The 22,492-nt window shown below is 40.4% G+C and overlaps 2 protein-coding genes across 2 annotated transcripts in view; one reads left to right on the top strand and one right to left on the bottom strand.

The window, feature by feature from the left end:
- The window catches only part of PIGU (phosphatidylinositol glycan anchor biosynthesis class U), an 89,580-nt gene that overhangs the window by 14,219 nt on the left and 52,869 nt on the right, over window positions 1-22,492 (top strand). The window contains exons 3-6 of the mRNA XM_047745975.1: window positions 8,282-8,341; window positions 9,203-9,265; window positions 14,898-15,007; window positions 17,194-17,294. Of these exons, the coding sequence (XP_047601931.1) occupies window positions 8,282-8,341; window positions 9,203-9,265; window positions 14,898-15,007; window positions 17,194-17,294 (334 nt within the window). The remainder of the gene's footprint in view (window positions 1-8,281; window positions 8,342-9,202; window positions 9,266-14,897; window positions 15,008-17,193; window positions 17,295-22,492) is intronic.
- LOC125109211 (nucleosome assembly protein 1-like 1) lies at window positions 19,584-20,905 on the bottom strand. The gene has a single exon (XM_047745977.1). It carries the CDS (start codon window positions 20,574-20,576, stop codon window positions 19,962-19,964), a length of 615 nt encoding a protein of 204 aa, XP_047601933.1. The 5' UTR covers window positions 20,577-20,905; the 3' UTR covers window positions 19,584-19,961.

The raw sequence follows: 22,492 nt of genomic DNA, 5'->3' as shown, positions 1-22,492 counted from the left end.
TTTTAAGTAATCTCTGCATCCAGTGTGGGGCTTGAACTCACAACCCCAAGATCAAGAGTCGCATGCTCTACCGAGTGAACACGCCCAGGTGCCCCTAAATGCCTATTAGAGCAAGTTTTTGCTCAGCCATTTTGAAATCCTTCACCAGCTCTGGTGGCCCATAGTAGCAAGTGGATTTTGTTTTTACTAAGCTGAGAAAATGGAGACTTTTAAGCCAAGAGAGAAGTGATTATACTTATTTTACATTTAATAAATACTGCTATGACTACTGCAAGGGGAATTGACTGTGGGGGCAAGAGGTGAAGAAGGGAAAATGATTAAGAAGGATGCTTATGCACTAGTCTAAGCAAGATGATGTTGGCTTGGAATTAGTGTGGTAACAACAAAGATGGTGAAAAATGATTAGATTCTTTAAAAAAGTAATTAGATTCTAGTAATACTTTTAGGAGTAGACTTATTAATAGATTTGATATGAGGTATGAAGGCGAGAGAGGATTCCAAGATATGATTCAAGGATAGCAGGTTTTTAATCCTGAGCAACTGAGTGAATGGTGATATTATTTTGTGAAATGAGTTACTGAGGGAGGAGTGGGTTTTAGTGGGGCTGGAAATAAGAGTTCAGATTTCACCATATTAAGTTTAAAGACATCCAAATGACAATGTTAAGGTAACTGGCTATACAAATGTGTAACTCAAGAAGAGAGGTTCAGGCTGGAGATATAAAATTGGGAACTGTCAGCCTATAGATGATACTTGAAAATGGGCTTGATGTGATCACCTGGTGTGATAGCCAGCCTCCAGGATGGCCCCACAAAATATCTACCTCCAGGTATTCACACTTGATGTAGTCCTCTCTCACATTGTATCAGAGTTGGCCTATGTGACCAGTAAAATATGGCAGAAATGATGGTATGTCACTTTCTAGGTTAGGTTATAAAAGACCCTGTGGCTTAATCTTGGACTTTGTCTATCTTGAAAAGTCAGAGAATAGACAACCTTTATGAGAAGTGTGGTTCTAAAGAAGGGCAGAGAAATGGTATAGTAGCTAAAGGCAGTTGTATAGTAAAGACATATTATTTTTTCTTATTTTTTTCAAAGATTTTATTTATTTAGGAGAGAGAGAGAGCATGAGATGGGAAAGGGTCAGAGGGAGAAGCAGACTCCCTGCTGAGCAGGGAGCCCGATGCAGGACTCGATCCTGGGATGCCGGGATCATGACCTGAGCTGATGGCCACTGTTTAACCAGCGGAGCCACCCAGGTGCCCTAATTTTTTCTTATTTTTTAAAAAGATATTTATTTGAGAGAGAGCAAGAGCACATAGGAGCGGGGGGAGAAGGGGCAGAATGAGAGGGAGAAGGAGACCCTCTACTGAGCAAGGAGCCCAATATGGGGCTTGATCCCAGGACTGGGAATCATGACTCGAGCTGAAGACAGATAGATGCCCAATTGACTGAGTCACCTAGGTGCCCTGTAAAGACGTTTTATTTTATTTTTTTTTAAGATTTTTATTTATTTATTTGACACAGAGAGAGCACAAGTAGGCAGAGAGGCAGGCAGAGGAGAGGGGGGAAGTGGGCTCCCTGCCGAGCAGAGAGCCCGGTATAGGGCTTGATCCCAGGACCCCAAGATCATGACCCAAGCTGAAGGCCGAGGCTTAACCCACTGAGCCACCCAGTTGCCCCCATAAAGACGTTTAATCTGCCTATATTTAACACAGCATTGTTTATAATAGCCACGATTTGGGAGCAACCCAAGTATCCAGTGATAGATGAATGGATGTGTGCACACCCACACCCACACCCACCCACACATACAGTGGAATATTATTCAGCCATAAAAAATGAGATCTTGGCATTTGAAACAACAACATGGATGGATCTAGAGAGCACTGTGCTAAGTGAAATAAGTCAGAGAAAGACCGTTACCATATGATTTCACTTATATGTGGAATCTAAAAAAACAAAGCAGGGGTTGCCTAGGTTGCTTGATTGGTTAAGTGTCTGACTCTTGATCTCAGGGTCATGGATTTAAGCCCTGTGTTGGGGTCCATGGTGGGTGTGGAGCCTACTTAAAATACATACATACATACATACATACATACATAAATACTGCTGGAGGGGAGATGGGGTAACTGGGTGATGGACATCAAGGAGGGCACATGATGTTATGAGCACTGCATGTTATATGCAACTCATGAATCACTAAATTCTGCCCCTGAAACTAATAATACACTATATGTTAGCTAAATTGAATTTAAATAAAATTTTTTTTAAAAAAGAAGTAACGTGTTACAACTCTTAAAACTTAATAAAATAAAATAATAAAATAGCAAAAAAAATGAGACTCTGCATACTTGGTTGCTGATGGGAATAATCCTGTGGATAGAGAAGTTGATGATGTAAGAAAGAGGATAATTGAATGAACAGTGTCTTTGAGGGGGCAAGAACAAATGGGTTACGGTTCACAAGGGGAGAATTTGACTTCAGGTAAGAAGAAAGGAAGTCCATCCATTGTTAATAGGCAATAGAGAATGTAGGTACAGATACAGGACGTTGGTTACCTGGGTAGTGGGAAAATAAGGTGATTCTCATTTAATTGCTTCTTTTCTCAGTGAAATTAGTAATGAGGTTTTCAGATGAAAGTGAGAAGCGGGAAGGAAATTTGGAGGTTAAGGACGGGAAGATGTGAAATAGTCCTTTCAGAAGGAATATGTCAAATGAATGAATGGAAGAGCCATATCTAGCCCTTTAACCATTATTTAAAATGCTTCTGTGAGGAAATGCATTCTTAGCTGCAATGAGGGAGTCCAGAATGCATTCTTACTCCTCACCAGTGTGTGTGTGTGTGTGTGTGTGTGTGTGTGTGTGTGTGTGTGTGTAAGTCTCAGTGTAAGTAAAGAGGGATAACGGCAGGAGTTAGTATTTTCCAGCTACAAGAAGCCATGGTAAGTCTCTATACCTGTGTAAGACAAACGCTTTAGGACTGAGCAGTTGCTTCCCCCAAACACAGTAGAGGTGACCTCACAGTCAGAATCCCTTGCTCCTTTCTTGCATATGGGTTAATTCGCTTTTAAGCTCAATGTTCATAAATCCAGAGCAATCTATATTTCCACACAATTTCTTTAAGTAATAAAACTTAAAGAAATCAAATTATGTCAAGCCAAGTGAAAACACTTTGGAAGAGGAAGTTCATCGTTGCTTTGCATTTTTTTCTTTATAAATCTTCAGCAGATTTTATTATCTAGTTCTTAGGGAAATGTAAAAGTGGAGAAGAAAAATCTGCACAGGAGAGAAAAAGAGAATTAGGCATAAAATCTTTAGATTTTATGACTACCTTCAGCAGATGTTTCTGTTTTCTTTGGTTAGCCAAGTACTGATTGTAAAATGTGAGTTCATTCATATTTGCCCTATCCTGACTGGGAACGGTCACCCACATGGAAACATAACATAAAGACAAATTATATTCACTGTATATTATCTATAATATTATGATACACAATTTAACTACTGTGTACATGTTAGCTTATTATGGAAACCAGCCCATTTGCTGATAGGCTTTTTGAGAACTATGCGTTCTGTCATTTCTGAGACCTACTTAGTGCCATTCTAAACTATCTGAAGCATCAAAACACTTTGAAAGCAGGCCATTGGTAATATAAGTATTAAGTTACTACTTCTTACTGACAAAGATAAAAGCAAAAAAGAATCCATTAGTAGAGAGTTGTAGAAGGTTTAATTCTTTTAGAACTTTGAAAGGCAAAGTTGATGCCCTGTTTTGAAAACAGGTGGTAAAAAGTTGGTCTCAGGTAGCTAATATATTAGGATTACTGTATGTATGTTAGGCACTGTGCTAAGCACTTCGTGCCCATTACCATTTATTCCTCCCAAGAACCTTGTGAAATAGATCACTATCCTTTTTTTTTTTTTTTTAATTTTATTTATTTATTTGACAGAGTGAGAGGGACAAAGAGCAGGGGGAGTGAGAGAGGGAGAGGGAGAAGCAAGCTCTTCCAAGGACCCTGGGATCACAACCTGAGTTGAAAGCAGATGCTTAACCAACTGAGCCACCCAGGCACCCCAATAGGTCACTATTATTTTATAGCTGAGAACACTAAGGTTTAGAGAGAAAAGGTACACAGGTGGAACTGGTTTGAAATCCGAGTTTGAACCCAAAGCCTTGTTCTTTCTACCACACCAGCTTGCTGTCCCTAAAAAGCCTGTTCGTGACCTCTGCAATATTATAGAACACATTTTTGCATGTGGTTGGGAATTGGGGAAAGGTGCTCCCGAGTCACCAGCAAGGGTTCACTAAAACCAAGTCATGCACTATCTTTCTGATTCTGGTGGATTGGTGAACTGGCTTATAGTAACAAACCAACCCTCCTTCCAGGACAGCTAGGAAAGAAGGATGAATAGGAAAAAACATCTGTTTGATGGTGTTGGAAAGTATCAAGATAGCCAGGATTGAGGGATTGAGGTCCCAGAGAGGAAGGTACAATTTGAGGCTGACCATCTAAGCTGCTTTCTCCTTAATGGATTTATCAATTTTATCAATGTATTAATTTCTCTGCTGAGAGCAGAGAAAGAGAGTAGAAGTGGGCTGTTAAGAGGCTAAGGAGCTAAGCAGAGCTATTGGCAGTCTCATAGTGCTAGAGAAATACAAATTCAAGTGCATGGCCAACCAAGGTGGCAGGGCCCTGGTAAAGGTTTTGGCTTCTGGTTGGGTCCTTTGAAGGACTACACTGAAGGAAGGGTAGACCACATATAGACCAGTCTTACAAAAAACTAAATTCAGCTTAATTAGCTAAACTCTAATTAGATTAAAGTGATGTAATTCTATTCTAATTGCTTGCCAGAAGTTTAAAGAAATCCTTTCTGAAAGAAAAAGAAAAAAAAAAATCTTTTCTGGAGGAAAATACCTCATGCAGAACCCCTACAAATTTCCCTTTACAATGTCCACCATTCATTCAAAAGTTACCAAGCATAATAAAAGACAGGAAAAAATAAACACTAAAGATTCACAGGTGATTCAGATATTGGAGTTATCAAACTTGGACTCTAAGATAACAGTGGTCAGTGATTAATATGCATAAAAAAATAAGTGACAAGGTCAAGAATTTCTCCAGGGAGGGTGCTTGGGTGGCTTAGTGGGTTGCGCCTCTGCCTTCAGGTCGGGTTATGATCTCAGTGTTGTGGGATCGAGGCCCACATTGGGCTCTCTGCTCAGTGGGGAGCCTGCTTCCCCCCCCCCCACTCTGCCTGCCTCTCTGCCTACTTTTGATCTCTCTTTGTCAAATAAATAAAAATAAAAATCTTTAAAAAAAATTTCTCCAAGGAAATGGAATATATAATAATGAATCAAATGGAAATTCTAGAACTGGAAAACATAACAGCAAATTAAACAAAGCTAAAGAGAGGATTTATGATCTAGAAGATAGATCTGTAGAGAATTCCTAGACTAAAGTTCGGAGACAAAAGGGTAGAAAACAGGAAAAAAAAAGAAGAGGTCTATGAGATATAGTAAAAAGATTTAACATACAATATAAATGAAGTTCTAGTGCGCCTGGTGGCTCAGTTGGTTGAGTGACTGCCTTCAGCTCTGGTCATGATCCTGGAGTCCCAGGATCCAAGACATGCATTCAGGCTGCCTGCTCAGCAGGGAGTCTGCTTCTCCCTCCTACCATCCCCCCTCTCATGCTCTCCCTCTCATTCTCTCTCTCAAATAAATAAGTAAAATCTTTAAAATGAAATGAAATAAAACAAAAGAAGTTCCAGAATGGGAGAAGAGACAGAATGAGGCAGAAACAATATTTGAAGAGATTAGTTACTGAAATTTTTTTTTCAGAATTTATGAAATATATCAATTCAAGAAGCTCTATAAACCCAAGCAGGATAAATTCAAAGAAAAACATACTTTTTAATAAAACTGCTCAATATCAAAGACAGATTACAGATTACAAACAGCCAAAGGGGATATTATCTCTCAGAGATGAAGGTAAAGACATTTCCAAGCAAATTAAAATTGATAGAATTTGTTGCCAGCATTTAAAAAATTATAAAAAGGTAGGATTATGGTTCTCAACAGCATCATGGAATATAAGAAGGAATAAGTAATAGTGAAAAAGGTAGATATGTGAGTAAATTAAATAAATATTAACTGTATAAAATAATAATACCTTATGGGTTTAAAATGCATGTAGAATTAAAGCTGTAGCATGAATAACAGAAAATACTGGGAGTAGCTATATGGAATTAAAGTATTCAAAGGTCCGGGGCGCCTGGGTGGCTCAGTGGGTTAAAGCCTCTGCCTTCGGCTCAGGTCATGATCCCAGGGTCCTGGGATCAAGCCCCACATCGGGCTCTCTGCTCAGCAGGGAGCCTGCTTCCCCCTCTCTCTGTCTCTGCCTACTTGTGATCTCTGTCTGTGAAATAAATAAATAAAATCTTAAAAAAAAAAGTATTCAAAGGTCCTTAATAATCTAGAAAGTAGTAAAAGATGTCATTTATATTATATGCTAATTAAAGTCAAAGACCTATTCCATAATTTCCATAATCACTGAAAGAATAGTAGCTAAGTGTATAACCAACAAACTAGTAGAGGAGAAAATAGAATAATAAAAAGTAATGAGGAAGCAAGCAAGAAAGAGAAAAATGAGACAAATGGAAAATAGAATAGTAAGATGGTAAACTTAAACATAAATACATCATTAATTACACTAAATGTAAATAGACTATAAAGTCAACTAAAAGATAACAGTTGTCAGATTAGGTTAAAGAAAAGTAGGGTTGGGACGCCTGGGTGGCTCAGTTGGTTAAGCGGCTGCCTTCGGCTCAGGTCATGATCCCAGCGTCCTGGGATCGAGTCCCACATTGGGCTCCTTGCTCAGCGGGGAGCCTGCTTCTCCCTCTGCCTCTGCCTACCACTCTGTCTGCCTGTGCTCATGCTCGCTCCCTCTCTCTCTCTCTCTCTAACAAATAAATTAAAAAAAAAAAAAAGGGTTGCCTGGGTGGGTCAGTTGGTTAAGCATCTGCCTTTGGCTCAGGTCCTCATCCCAGGGCCCTGGGATTGAGCCCCACATCGGGCTCTCTGCTGAGCAGGGATCCTGCTTCTCCCTCTGTTTGTCCCCTCTCTTTCTCTGTCAAATAAAGACTTAAACAAAAAAAAATTTTAAAAAGTGGGGCATCTGGGTGGCTCCGTCGGTTAAGCAGCCAACTCTGGATTGCTGCTCAGGTCTGATCTTAGGGTGGTGGGATGGAGCCCTGTGTCAGGCTCTGTGCTCAGTAGGGAGTAGGAGCCTGCTTGAAATTCCCTTCCTTTCTTTCTGCCCCTTCCCCTGCTTGTGTGTACACTCTGTCTCTAGAATGAATAAATACGTTAAAAAAAAGAAAAGAAAAGTAATTATATGCTGCTTTTAAGAAACACATCTTACATATGAGGATGCAGAAAAAAGTAAAACCTAAAAATATAGGACAAGTTTTATTGAGCAAACATTAACACAAAGAAGCTGATGTAGCTCTACTGACATCAGAAAAAGAACACTATAAGGCAAGAAACTGTGAAAGAAATTTAATCTGTAGGGGCACCTGGGTGGCTCAGTTGGTTGAGCAACTGCCTTTGATTCAGGTCATGATCTTGGGGTCCTGGGTTTGAGTCCCACATCAGGCTCCCCCTGCTCTGTGGGGAGCCTGCTTCTCCTTCTCCCTCTGCCTGCCACTCCTCCTGCTTGTGCTTTCTCTCTCTCTCTGTCAAATAAATAAATAAAAATCTTAAAAAAAAAAAGAAATTTAATCTGTAATTAAAGTCGTCTCTTAAAGAAAACCCATGCCACGATGACTTCACAGTGAGCACATTTTCCCAAATATTTGAGGAGGCAATAACACTAATGATATAAAACATCTCAGAGGACAAAAGGCGGGAAAACATTTCCCTATTTATTTTATGATTTCAGCAATCTTAGTCCTCTGTGGCATTCCCCTTGGTTATTCTGTATGGCTTAGAACTAAAGTTTACCTCATACCTTTATTGTGTTCCTCAACAGATATTTAGCCCATGTCATATTTTGTTCTCTTTACTCAGCTCAGATAGGCCCCATGGCAAAAAATGATCCAGTGACACTAAATTATTCTCCCCCAAATATACTGGCCAACTAGCATAGAACAGTATTCCAGAAAAGAAAGAGATTTTTGCTGAGAGATTAGCTTCTTCCCCATTCCCTACACTGGAAACTGATAACAGTAAGATTTAAGTTAATTTGTTTGTTTGCTTGTTTTTCTCCTACAGACTCCATTAATAATATACCTCTTTCATTTCCTGATTGACTATGCTGAATTGGTATTTATGGTAAGTAACCTTCCACATAAAGTCAATACGTATATACCTTTAGAGTCTTTTATCTTGTTTTTAAGAAAAAATATCTTATAGGAGCTTAGGAGCTTCTGAGAGTATAAAAGCAAAGCCCTATCCTTAATTTGAATTCCATACTGTGGATAATACTGTATAATCCACAATACTGTGATACTATTATGGAAATATAGGGAGTAAGTAGTCTCTGACATTTGACCAATTCCAATTCTTTATACTTGGTTTCTGGACTATGTATTCTCAAACAGTGTAGCACCAAGATTCTGTGATTGGTTTTAATTGTGGTGCCAGTGTAGAGGGCATCCTGAATTTCCTAAGCATTCTACCAAGAGATTCCATGCAGTGGACATAGGCCTGATGAGACTCTCAGGGGCAGTAACCTTCAAACTTGAGATGACAGGGCTGTTTTGAGAGAAAGTAATTTGAAACACTTGCCTATGTCATGTTGAAAATCTGGGTCAAGTAGGAGGCCCACTGAAGTCTTCCTTAATCATTATAATGACTCCTGTTTCCTGAGGATTTACTTCATGCTAGGCACTTGACAGACATCAGGCCTGCAAAGCATTGGGTGTTATTCCTATTTTACAGAAAACTTAAGTAACTTGTAATTAAAGAAGAGATGTGGTCCACCAGGCTAACATAAATCTTGGTGGGTGCCAGTCCTCAGGGATTTTCAGTCAAATCTCCCTGTAGGGCTTTACCTTTGGGTAGTCAAAGTGAGAGTTGAGGTTCTGCCTGACTGTAAGAGTTCATTACCGAACAGTCCACCACTGTCCCAAAGCTCTAGGCCCTGGCAGCATTCCATCCCTCCTACACTATTATTTCTCTCTCTCTTGATAGATCACTGATGCACTCACCGCCATTGCTCTGTATTTTGCAATCCAGGACTTCAATAAAGTTGTGGTAAGTAGTCAGCAGGGGAAACAGAACTGGTGTTTTTGGTAGTCTTCTGGTCTCTGTTACTACAAAGAATCAGAGGTCATGTATTTAAGGATCCAACTGTTTAAAAATACTAAGAAGTGGGAGAGAAGCTACTGGCCTGTGAAGCCAGCCCTGGAATGGTCAAACCCGAACCAACAAGACAGCTTTATTAATAGATACAAAAGGGTTAATTTAATCTGTGTAGCTTAATATCCACCTGTGCAAGTTCAGACTTTCTTTCTTTTTTTTTTTTTTTAAGATTCTATTTATTTATTTGACAGACGGAGATTACAAGTAGGCAGAGAGGCAGGCAGAGTGAGAGAGGGAAGCAGGCTCCCCGCCGAGCAGAGAACCCGATGCGAGGCTTGATCCCAGGACCCCGGGATCATGACCTGAGCCGAAAGCAGAGACTCTAACCCACTGAGCCACCCAGGCGCCCAAATTCAGACTTTCTGGAGCAGAGCTAAACTACAATTATTAACAAGGACCTTAAAAATCTTCCTTTCATGAATACAGATTTTAACTGTTATGCCTATTGGAGGTAAAATTGGATTCCCAACGTAGATTCTGTTTCCCTGCAGAGAGCAATCTTATTTGGAAAATTTATTTTTTATTTTTTATTTTTTTAAAGATTTTATTTATTTATTTGACAGAGGTCACAAGTAGGCAGAGAGGCAGGCAGAGAGAGAGAGAGAGAAATAGGCTCCCTGCTGAGCAGAGAGCCCGATGTGGGACTCGATCCCAGGACCCTGAGATCATGACCTGAGCCGAAGGCAGAGGCTTTAACCCACTGAGCCACCCAGGCACTCCGTTATTTGAAAAATTTAGCATGTAGTAAATGCCTGTAGAAAGTATTGATGTAAACTTAGTCTTAATCCCTATGCAGTAGCCAAGGGGAATGGTATATTGTGACCATTTCCATTTTCCTAGGTTCTAAAAGAGTTAACAGATTAGCCATATGCACTATCCATGTAGTTATTTTAAAAATTGGCTGCAGTCCTCTGTGACTGGCTGGGAGCCACTGAGAGGATTTAGACCCGAGGGAGAGGAGGACACATCCTTTTTGTGTTGTCTGTTTATCCTTCATTTTCACTTCTGTTACTTGGTAATAGAACCAGAAGGAGCAGTTTGCCTTTCTGTGGCACCGGTCATGAGTAATAAAGCTGTTGAATTCTAGAATTACGGACCTCAAAGAGATTTATAAGATACCTAGGTTGGGAATTTTTAACTTGGGGTCCATTTATAGGCTTAATAGGCCTATAAAACCCTTGAATTGGGGCACTTGGCTGCCTTAGTTGGTAGAGCTTGTGACTGTTCATCTAGGGTTGTGAGTTCAAGCCCCACAGTGGGTGTAGAAATTAGTTAAAAAAAAACAAACCCTGAATTTTAGAGACTTATCACTGAGACCCAGGGAGTGTACATCTTAAATCAGCAGAGCATTTGGGATAACATTTATAAACCTGAGAGCATTATGCTAACCGAAGTCAGACCAAGACAAATATTGTGTGATCTTATTTACATGTGGAATCTTAAAAAGTCAACTTGGGGGTGCGTGGGTGGCACAGTTGGTTAAGTGTCTGGCTCCTAGTTTCTGCTTAGGTCCTGATCTCAGGCTCATGAGATCGAGTTTTGTGTCAGCACATGCTCAGTTCGGAGTCTGCTAAAGACTCTCTCTTCCTATGCCCTCCCCTGCCCACTCACATGCATGTGTGCTCCCTTTCTCTCTAAAATAAATAAATAGGGCGCCTGGATGGCTCAGTGGGGTAAGCCTCTGCCTTCGGCTCAGGTCATGATCCCAGGGTCCTGGGATCGAGTCCCGCGTCGGGCTCTCTGCTCCGCAGGGAGCCTGCTTCCTCCTCTCTCTGCCTGCCTCTCTGCCTACTTGTGATCTCTGTCTGTCAAATAAATAAAATCTTAAAAAAAAAAAAATCTTTAAAAAAAAGTCACACCAGGGAACCCGATTGGCTTGGTTGGTAGAGCATGCGACTCCTGATCTTGGGGAAGTGAGTTCAAGTCCCACATTGGGCAGGAAGCTTACTTTAAAATAAATAAATAAGTCAAACTCAAAGAAACAGACACTGTACATTGGTGGTACATTGGCGGTTGCCAGGCCGGCAGGGGGTGTGCATTTCGGAGTAGGGGAAATGGGAAGGTGTTGGTCAAAGGGTACAAACTTCTAGTTGTAAGATGAGTAAGTTCTAGATATCTAATGTACAGCATGGTGAATGTAGTTACTATTGTATACTTGAAAGTTGCTAAAAGAGTATGTCTTGGGGGTGCCTGGGTGGCTCAAGTCAGTTAAGTGTCTGCCTTGGCTCGGGTCATGGTCTCCTCACAAGCTGAGGCATGCAGAGATAAATTAGCTCCACCCTGAAGATTTTTTTTTTCTTTAGGATTTTATTTATTTGACAGAGAGAGAGAGAGACAGCAAGAGAGGGAACACAAGCAGGGGGGGTGGGAGAGGGAGAAGCAGGCTTCCCACTGAACAGGGAGCCTGATTCGGGGCTCAATCCCAGGCCCCTGGGATCATGACCTGAGCCCAAGGCAGACACTTAACGACTGAGCCACCCAGATGCCCCAGGATTTTTTTATTTTTAATTTTTTTTTAGAGATTTTATTTATTTATTTGACAGAGATCACAAGCAGGCAGAGAGGCAGGCAGAGAGAGAGGAGGAAGCAGGCTCCTTGCTGAGCAGAGAGCCCAATGTGGGACTTGATCCCAGGACCCTGAGATCATGACCTGAGCCAAAGGCAGAGGTTTAACCCACTGAACCACCCAGGCACCCCAATTTTTTTTTTTATTCAAAAATTTCTATTGAAATATAACGTACATACACATATTGAAATTTAACAAGCATCTGTGTATAAGGTGATTAATGATCACGGAGACAGTGCAGCCAGGTAATTACCTTTTAGGCCACTTTTAACCTCTGCTATGGTAGCTTTAAATCTCATCATTGTCAAGGCTGCTGAATATATCTAGAAATATTTATCTTTGGATTTTAAATTGTACTCCTTAACCTCATTTATTGTTATACTTTTAATATTTTCTTGGTGTGTGTGTGTGTGTGTTCACTTTTCCTTAGACTTTTAGCCATTTTCTTGTCTCTGACTGGATCCGGGAGGGGGTTTTTTAAAAGGAATTCTTGTTATTCTTCAAGGAGCTGAGTCAATATTGGGCCTGTGAGGCCAGGCATAATGGGGGCTTTGCTGGTGAGACTGGGGGGAGACAAAAAGAGACGTAGCAGAGAATCTGGGAAATGCTGACCTGACTGCCCTCACCTGCAGACTCTCCTTTTATAAAATCTCCCTGTTTCAAACTATTTTGGAAGAGTGGGGTGACAAGGAAGTACTTTTCTTTGGTCGTTGGCACAGTGTCACCTCTGCGTAGGCTCTGCACGTGCCTGTTGAGCTGCCCCCCTCTCCTTCTGTAGTCCTGCTGACTGGCTGCTCCTGGGTCAACCCCTGTTTCCTCTCAGTAGCCTTCTTTGTGGGTCTCGGCCCACACAGGTGGCCGCCTTTTTGCAGGAACTCCAGGACCCTTAGATAGCTGGGCCGGGCCTCCTTCCTCAACCACTGGTGCAGCTGACCTCACTAAGTGCTTTGTCTGCCAAGCCAGCCCCTCTGATAAAAGCACCTTACTTTATATATTGTCTTTTTAATTACACAACCCCACCTGTGAATGGTAGCCTGACTCTTACGGATGATAATTCCCTGCTGTCTAACCTGAACTCTCAGAGATGATCAAAGGAGGTTTTTGAAGTTGGTTCATGTTTTCTGATTAAGCCTCTATTTAAATCTGTGCAAGAAGTCTGGGCTTACCTGTATTCCTGTGATAACTCCTCAATTTTCTTTTGAACTGAAAGATCGATCTTTAACATTTCTAAAAAACTTTTCCATTAAAAAAAATTCTGAAATACCTAAGACATGCAAAAATAGGTAAAGAATAATACCTACTGTGAACTTATGTCAGGTTCAAAAATAAAAAATTAACATGGAGCGTGTGGGTGGCTCATTTGGTTGAGTGTCCAACTCTTGGTTTCAGCTCAGGTCATGATCTTGGGGTTGTGGGATAGAGCTCTGTGTAGGGCTCTGCGCTCAGTGGGGAGTCTGCTTGAGATTCTCTCCCTCTTCCTCTGCCCCTCCCCCACTCATGTTTGCACACTGTCTCTCAAATAAATACATAAATAAATAAAATATTACACTTGTACTCACCTCTGCAATTTTCATCTCTTTATTCTCCCTCTCACCAGTTACCACTGTTTTGTGGATTTAGTGTTTATTGTTACCCCACGTGGCCTTAACTTTTGCTGTTTGTATAGATCCTAAATAACATGTAGTATTATTTTGCATGCTTTGAACTTTGTATGGATGGTACAATGCCATATGTATTCTGTACATGCCTTTTTCATTATTAAATCTTCTGTCACGCACAGAGAGTGAAGCCCTTGCTCATTTAGCTCCTCAGCAATACACTGTTTTATCATTGGTTGCGGCATTGATTTTATACTCTTGAAATAAGATTCTCTGACCATTAAATCAGCAAAGCTACCCATTTTGGGTTCAGAGGCTTTTTCCGCCTATAGTCTGACCCGTGTGTGCTTATAGGGTTGCCTAACTTTTTTTCATTCTGGAGCACACCCATGAATTTGTTGGGACACACAGGAGAAGGCAAGAGCTTTCCACCCCCATCTCACTCCCTCTAGACTCTCTAGCTGCCCAGCCACACCCAGCCCTCCTACTTCTCTTCATCCTGGCCATTCACCACTTCCTCTGTGGAAGACAAAAACTTGAAACAGGAGAGCTTGGAAGAAAACCCAGGGTACTGTGACATTCAGGGGATCATTTCATTTTGTATGAAAATATTTCACTTTGCTGATGGAATTTTGGAGTCCTTAGGCCACTCATGATAACTTTTTTTTTTTTTTTTAAGATTTTATTAGAGAGAGAGGGAGAGAGCACAAGCAGGGGGAGGGGCAGAAGGAGAGGGAAAAGAGACTCCCTGCTGAGCAGGAGGCCTTGATCCCAGAACCCTGGGGTCTTGACTTGAGCCGAAGGCAGATGCTTCACACACTGAGCCACCCAGGAGCCCCAGTGATAACCATTCAGAATGGCCGAGAACATTGCTTTGCCACTCATTCATTCAGCCATTCAATAGATGTTTACTGTTTGCTCACTGTACCAGGTCCTGGCAAATAAACATTGTCCCTGCCCTCATGGAACTCATAGTCTAATGAGGGAGACAGATATTAGTCACATAAATAAGAAAGTTGTAACCATGAGCAGTGCTGTGAAAGAAGGTGTTATAGGGAGATTTCACGGGGGGGGGGGGGTGAGTGTGCCTTCCTGAGGAAGAAATGATTTAACAGAGATTTAAAGGTGATGTGGGAGCTAAGTAGGGAAAGAGAATAGGTTGTCCCAGGTCAAATCAAAGGCCTGGGAGCACAACAGTTATGACATGTTCATGGTGCTGGAACCCAGAGAGTGAGAGCTGAGGGGACAGGTGGGTGTGAGGTAAGCCTGGACAGGTAGGGCCATGTGGGCCACAGAAGGACTGCTGTCTTCATTCTAAAAGCAATGGGAAGTAATATGTTTTGCCATTTCTTTTTGCCAGTTTAAAAAGCAGAAACTCCTCCTTGAACTAGACCAGTATGCCCCAGATGTGGCCGAACTCATCCGAACCCCGATGGAAATGCGTTACATCCCTCTGAAAGTGGCCCTGTTGTAAGTATTCTTTGACAAAACAGGGCTCAGTGCCAATGAACGCAGGGAAAATCTGATGAGACTTTCTCATGTTGTTTGTTGTATTTTTGGAGATTTGCAGTCTTAGTCATCAAGTACTTGCTGTGGTTCTGTTGCACAACTGGGGTCCTGGCCAGCAAAGGAGACAGAGCCATTCTGTTTCTGTTGGGACAAAGCCTCACACAGGGACATGCACAATCAACCCTTCACAAATGCTTTTTCACTCTATGCTGATCTGGGCTCCAGCCTACTTGTAACCAGTGTTTCCAAAAAAAAAAAAAAAAGTTATTTAATTGTATATTTAGATTGAATAAAATTCTGATCTTTACATGGCCATTATTTTGAGCAGGTTGAGTAGTTCATGTACACTATAAGTCCCACATTTGTAGTTTAGAAAACTAGAGCCAAACAGACCCATCCCAGATGGGAGACCAGTGTGGGAGAGTGGAACTTACCGAAGCTCTGTAAGAGATTTCTCTGAAAGTGCTCTGGGCTGCCAGTAAATTTAATTCTGTCAGGTTATTCCCGTTTATATTCTGGAGATAGGCAAATGATTATTCAGTCAAACTAATAGTCACTGAATATTAATAATATACTGGCTTTGAGGGATACACTGTAAACAAGACGGACAGGTTTCTTCATGGAAAAACCTGACCTTGGAACTTCAGAATTAGAAGGGGCCTTGTGAGGACAGTTTATTCAACCCTCTGCTTTGTGTTGAATCTCCTGTTCAGTATTCCATACAGGTGGCCAAGCAGCTGCTTCTCGAACATCCACCTGCTGTTTAGAAATGAACTTTTTCCTCCTCTCCTACCAAACAACTTGCATATCTATGTATTTCAGAAATATTAGCAGGAACTGCCTAATAGAACCAGAGGTTTAGCAACATTATGAGTCCCTTATGGATTCATATATCTCTTGGGGATTCTTTTATAATAGTAGCAGCCATTTCTTTAAAGGTTGTGTAACAGGCCTATCTGTGGTTGTTGAAAAAAAACACCAACAATTTTGGGCCTTTGGCTTTAGAACTGCTAATCTTACAGCCCTGGGAGGTATTGGATTTAAGGTCTTTATTGGTGAATAATAATTATAATCTGTCCCTGAGACGCTGGTATGTTTCTTCCTATCTAACAATCAGAATTATGTAACTGGTCTCCCTTTTCACTCTGTCTGCCAGGAAACTCAGAGCCAGATTTGAAGCTGATTATCACAGTGCTGTAGAAGACCCATTTGGTCTTTTTTTCCCTTGGCCCTTATTTTTTTTCTGTCTACGTTTTTCCTGGTCTTGCTTTTTTATTTCTATTTTTATTTTGCTATTAGGTTTTATTATCTGTTCTCATTTGAGCTTCCTCTAATCTTTTGTGGAAGCAGGATAGAAAAAATAAAATAATCATTCATTATGACTATATAAAATTTCCCTAATCAGCATTTTAAATTCATTTCTCAGTCCATTCCTTTCCATTTCCAGCAGAGACTAGGTTTTTCAGCTTAATTCCTTCCCAGGGGAAGTTCAAGGTGTCCTGTCTTGAAGTTTTGTGGCAACCAGCTTATTGAATTCAGCAGATACTTACCCTGTCCTTGGGGCCTGACTTGGTGGATACAGCTTGACCACCAAGAGGGATAACCCCAAGCTGCTCTGACCTCTTGGTGGAAAGGGGGAGGGATAGCCTGCATCAGAGCTTAGGAGCCTGATTGAGGAAAAATTACTTCCCTGGTTTTCAAAGACAACTGTAGCCATTCCTAAAAATATATGACTCTGTGGGAATTGCTAAAATTTTATCATTTATGAGATCTGAAGTAATAAAAAGAACATAAGCTTTCGAGCCAGAAAGTCCTGATTTTGAATGTATTGATTAACTTGTAAAACCTTGAGCAAGTTTCTTAACCACTGAGTCTCAGGTTCTCCATTGGAGGAATAATGGAGTTGCTAGCTTACTGGATCTCTATGATGATCTTCCACGTAGCACAGAATAGGCAGTGGATGTTCAACGTCTTATACTCATTGGTCCCAAGCCCATTTTATTCTCTTTTACTTAACTCATTTCTAAGAAGTTGCCTTCCCTTGAGTTCAGTTTTAGTAAATCTCTTGAATCCTGGCCTGTGGTGGCCAGGACTCCCTGGTGCTCTGACTGAGATTACTAATACTAACATTGTATGTTTTTCCCCAGCTACCTCTTAAATCCTTACACGGTCTTGTCTTGTGTTGCCAAGTCTACCTGTGCTATCAACAACACCCTCATTGCTTTCTTCATTTTGACCACGATAAAAGGTAAGGCCTCAAAGGAAAGCACAAATCTCAGTCCCTGGTTTGTGTAGGGTTTTGTAATATTACTGCTGTGGATTTTTTTTTTTTTTAAACAATCCACTGTATAAGAATTTTTTTTTAATTATACAAGTAATACGAGATTGTTATAGGAAATTTAGATAAGCTCAGAGAAAAAACTTAATTAAAAGATGCTGAAATTCTACTACTCAGAGAGTTATTGTTAACACAGATGGAAAAAATAAACAATGGGATGCCTGCTGGCAGTCAGAAGAGCATGAGACACTTGATCTTGGGGTTGGGAGTTCAAGCCCCGAGTTGGTATAGAGATTATTTAAAAAAAAAAAAAAAAGTTAAACAAACAAACAGAAAATCTGGGAAAAGGGTTATGAGAATAGCAGCCCTCTGACTCTCTTCCCATTCCTAGTTCAACCCGAAAGAACTACTTCTGGTGTTTGCTGGTATTTACTTCTATATATATATATTTTTTTTTTTTAAAAAAATATTTTATTTATTTATTTGACAGACAGAGATCACAAGTAGGCAGAGAGAGAAGAAGCAGGCTTCCTGCTGAGCAGAGAGCCCAATGCGGGGCTCGATCCCAGGACCCTGGGATCATGACCTGAGCCGAAGGCAGGGGCTTTAACCCGCTGAGCCACCCAAGCACCCTACTTCTGTATATATTTTTTTAAGATTTTATTTATTTATTTGAGAGAGAGAGAGATAGTGAGAGAAAGCACAAGCAGAGGGGAGGGGAAGAAGGAGAGGGAGAAGCAGGCTTCCCACTGAGCAGGGAGCCTGATGTGGGGCTCGATCCCTGGACCCTGGGATCATGACCTGCGCCAAAGGCAGACACTTAACCAACTGAGCCACCCAGGTTCTCCTACTTTGATGTTTCTTTTTTTTTTTTTTAAATAACTTTAAAATTTTTTATTAACATACAATGTATTATTAGCCCCAGGGGTACAGGTACTTTGATATTTCTAAGTAAGAGCTCATATTGCTGTTTCCTGAATTATAAATATTAGACATTATTTATTGCACTCCCCTAATGGGAGATAAAGATTCATCTCTTTTTTATTATCATTTCCCCTTCGCCTAATTTTCTTAGAGTAGTTATATCACAGGTTTGATTAATCAGTAGTCAGTACCTATAGTTTATGATACTGTATGTATTGTTCATTGTTGGGCAAAGTAATAACTATGATTACTTTCTCTTTCTTGTATAACCTTTTCTTTTTCCTGGGGTTAATAATTAATCTTTTTTTTTTTTTTTTTTTGCTTTTTTAAATAATTTTGTTTTGTTTTGTTTTTTCTTAGTCTTTTTGTAACAATCCCCTTTCCCCCCCACAGTTGTTCTGGTAGACTATCAATTGCCGAACAGTTTTTTTTTTTAATATATTTTTAAAATTTATTTATTTGACAGAGAGAGAGAGATCACAAGCAGGCAGAGAGGCAGGCAGAGAGAGAGGGAGCAGAGAGCCCAACTTGGAGCTCGATCCTAGGACCCTGGGATCATGACCTGAGCTAAGGCAGAGGCCCAACCCACTGAGCCACCCAGGCGCCCCTAGTGCCGAACAGTTTTTAAAAAAAAATGTTTAAATACATCAAAGAGTCTTTCAGTTCCATTATTTTTCTGAAGACCTCTCACACATCCACCATCGTGCCCCAGTCTACCCTGGTTGTTTTCTGGGCCTGGTGCAAAGCTGTCATACTGGGATTTCCCTTTATAATTCTTTTGTGTCATTTCCTTTCTTTCCTGGATTCCTTCTCTCCTTTGATTTTTTTCTCTGTTTTGCTAAGGTATTTCCTCTAGTAGTTTCCAATAAAACAGTGTATGAGGAGCACCTGGCTGGCTCCCTCAGCAGAGCTTGCAACTCTTGATCCTGGGGTTGTAAGTTTGTCCCCCATGTTGGGTGTAGAGATGACTTAAAAATAAAAATCTTTTTAAAAAAGGGAGGGTGGTGTATGAGATACATACTTTGAGTTATTCTTTTTTTTTTTTCTGAAAACAGGTTTTATTCACCTCCCTACAGTAACCAATAACCACACTATGAGTTAGGTTTCTTTACTATGGTTTCCTTACTAGGTTTCTAACTATGTCACCTAAAATAAAAAACCATTAGTAATCCAAGTTATCAGTTGTGGTCTTACTGGAAATTCTTAACCATATATTTGTCTCAACAAGTTTTGTTTCTGTTTTTTAAGTGAGGAATTGTCTTAGTCACTGCAGTTCTAAAACAAAGTAATGAAAAGCACAGCTAGTGCAAGCAAGTGTAAACCCAGTTGAAAAAAAATACTTTGGTTCTTCAGGAAAAAAATGAGCAAAGCAAAAAAAAGAAAAAGTTTCTTTTAACAGTTCTGTTCACTTTCATAGCTGTAATCTAAAATATTCATTACAGGATAAAAATTACTCCAGAAGAACCAAACCACGTAGTAATAAATGAACATGCATGAAAGAATTTGTGAAATCAACAGATCTGGAAGAAAAACTAGAGTTAAAATGCTAAGTAGAACAAATTGGTCTTTAAAATGATCAGTTCCTTTCCTTTAAAAAAAATTACTGAGTCTACCGAGAAAATACAAAAACATAAGGCTGTAAGTAAATCATAGTTGTGTTTAGGCTCTTACAGTGCAGGTTATCCTCAAGGCCACATACATCCTGCTTCACTGCTACTTGCACTCTGCTGGGTTTTGGTCCTTTTTTGAGTCATAGTCTGGATTGTTTTCCTCATCTCCTTCTTCTTCCCCTTCCTCATCTGCTTCTTTACCTTCTTTATCATAATCATCATCTTCAGTAGCTTCTCCAGTAAAGTAAAACACTACTCTTGGGATTATACGCTCACGTAAAAAGTGACCAATTTCAAAGTCTGCAGCAAGGATAGCTTCAGCGTTATCATCCAGATCTCCGCTCTCAGGAACTTCAGGAGGGGCAAAAAAATTAAAGAAAAAGTCATTGGAAACTGTTTTGGATACAGTACGAACCGTCACAAATCCCTCGTGTTTCTGCTTCTCCTTCATGGTTTTCACAGTGACATTCGTTCCTTTTTTCCAATCTATCTGACACCCTGTACAACCCTTAATTTCTGGTCCATCAAAAGAAAAGGGATCAGAATCATCTGGTTCTGACCCCATCCTATATGTCTTTGTCAGCACTGCATTTGTGAAATATTCACTGGGTTCAAAGTGAAATTCTAAGACAAAACTCATGGGCTGGCCAGCATCTGAGAACTTCACTTTAATATCTTTCAGCTGCTTCAAAATAGGTTCATCATGTTCCTGAACCATATCACTGAGCAAGTCAATGTTCTTAAACACAGTTAACCAGAATCCAGAAATTCCCTTGGGGTCTTCTTTTTCTTCATCCTTTTTCTCATCTTTAATCTTGGCTTTTTCTTTCAGCTCCTCCGAAATTTCATCCTCCTCATCTGGTTTCCATTCACATTCTTCTTCCGTAGGTTCCAAAATTGCATTAATTCTCTCAGATCACTTATCAAATAGAGGCTGAGAGAGAACAGCATACTTTCTTTCAAGATCATGAACTTCCTCATATAATTTGGCTTCTACCTGTGCACATTTAATTTGAAGATTTTTGAGAGCTTTCATTCGTCTTTTAGATACCCTAGGCAAAATTTCAATGTATCCTGTTGGTGTTTCTACCAGAGCATCAAGTCTTTCTTTCTTTCTTTTTTTTTTTAAGATTTTATTTATCTATTTGACAGACAGAGATCACAAGTAGGCAGAGAGGCAGGCAGAGAGAGAAGGGAAGCAGGCTCCTTACTTAGCAGAGAGCCCGATGCGGGGCTCAATCCCAGGACCCTGGGATCATGACCAATCATGACCTGAGCCGAAGGCAGGGGCTTTAACCCACTGAGCCACCCAGGCACCCCCACCCCCCGCCCCCATCAAGTCTTTCCTGAAGGGCTGCAAGAATCTGAGGATTTTGCATCATCTGAACAGTCAGGTGACATGCTTTGATTTTTGTTTCTTCACCAATTTCTTCTACTTCTTCAACATCATCCAAATCTTGATCAAGTTCAGACTGTTCTTTGTTGTCAATGTCTGCCATGTTGTTAAGAACTCCAAATATCGGTGGCTAGCATGGGGAGCCAGGTGGTCCTATTTTCAGTTATTCTCTGTCTGAAAAATGTCTTTATTCTAGTTTAGCACCAAATTAATAGTTGGGGCAAGGGATAGAATTCTAGACTGGAAAACTTTTCCTTCAGAATTTTGAAGGCATCATTTCACTGTCTTCTAGTATCCTGGTTGCTATTTAAGCAGTTTGATGCCATTATGTGTAATCTAATGTTTTCTGAAAGATTTAGAATCTTCTTTTTATCCTCAGTGTTTTGAAATTTTATGATGCCATGTCTTGACATGGGTCTTTTTCCATTTATTATCCTGGGCCCCTGATAGGCCCTTTCAGTTTAGACACCAGTGTCCTTTAGTTCTGGAAGGTATTGTTTTACTACTTTTCAATTCTGTCCTCTCTTGTCTTCTCTGTCCTCTTGTTTGGGACATCTGTTGGATATTGGCCTTTCTTGACTCATCTAATTTGCATATTTTATTTTCAGTGGACTTTATCTTTTGCTGACTTCCTCTTCCTTTTGGTGGGACACTACTATGTTTTTATCTTCCAACTCTTCTACTGAATTTTAAAAGTTCTAAAATTTTATATGTATATATATTTTAATCTGTTTTTATATTTTTACATTTATTTTTTAAGTAAATTCTACATCCAATGTGGAGCTCGAACTCATGACCCCACAATCAAGAGTCGTATGTGCTATGGACTGAACCAGCCCTGCACCCTTGATTTTTTAATTTTATTTTGAAGTTCTTTCTTCATCTCCAGTTGTTTCTTTGAAACATCCTATTATTATCTTATCACCACAATATCCTCTTTTTTTTTTTTAAAGATTTATTTATCTATTTGACAGACAGAGATCACAAGTAGGCAGAGAGGCAGGTAGAGAGAGAGGGGGAAGCAGGCTCCCCGCTGAGCAGAGAGCCCGATGTGGGGCTTGATCCCAGGACCCTGGGATCATGGCCTGAGCCGAAGGCAGGGGCTTTAACCCACTGAGCCACCCAGGCGCCCGGGTTTTCTCTTATTTATAATGACCCTTGGCTGTCTGTCTTTTATTTAAAACTGGCACTAACGTGTTGATTTGAGATGCTGTGAATGAGCAGAATCAGTCTCACTA

This window comes from Lutra lutra, chromosome 9 (assembly GCF_902655055.1).
Source record: "Lutra lutra chromosome 9, mLutLut1.2, whole genome shotgun sequence".
Taxonomy (NCBI): Eukaryota; Metazoa; Chordata; class Mammalia; order Carnivora; family Mustelidae; genus Lutra; species Lutra lutra.
This window is presented reverse-complemented; position numbering and strand designations above follow the sequence as displayed.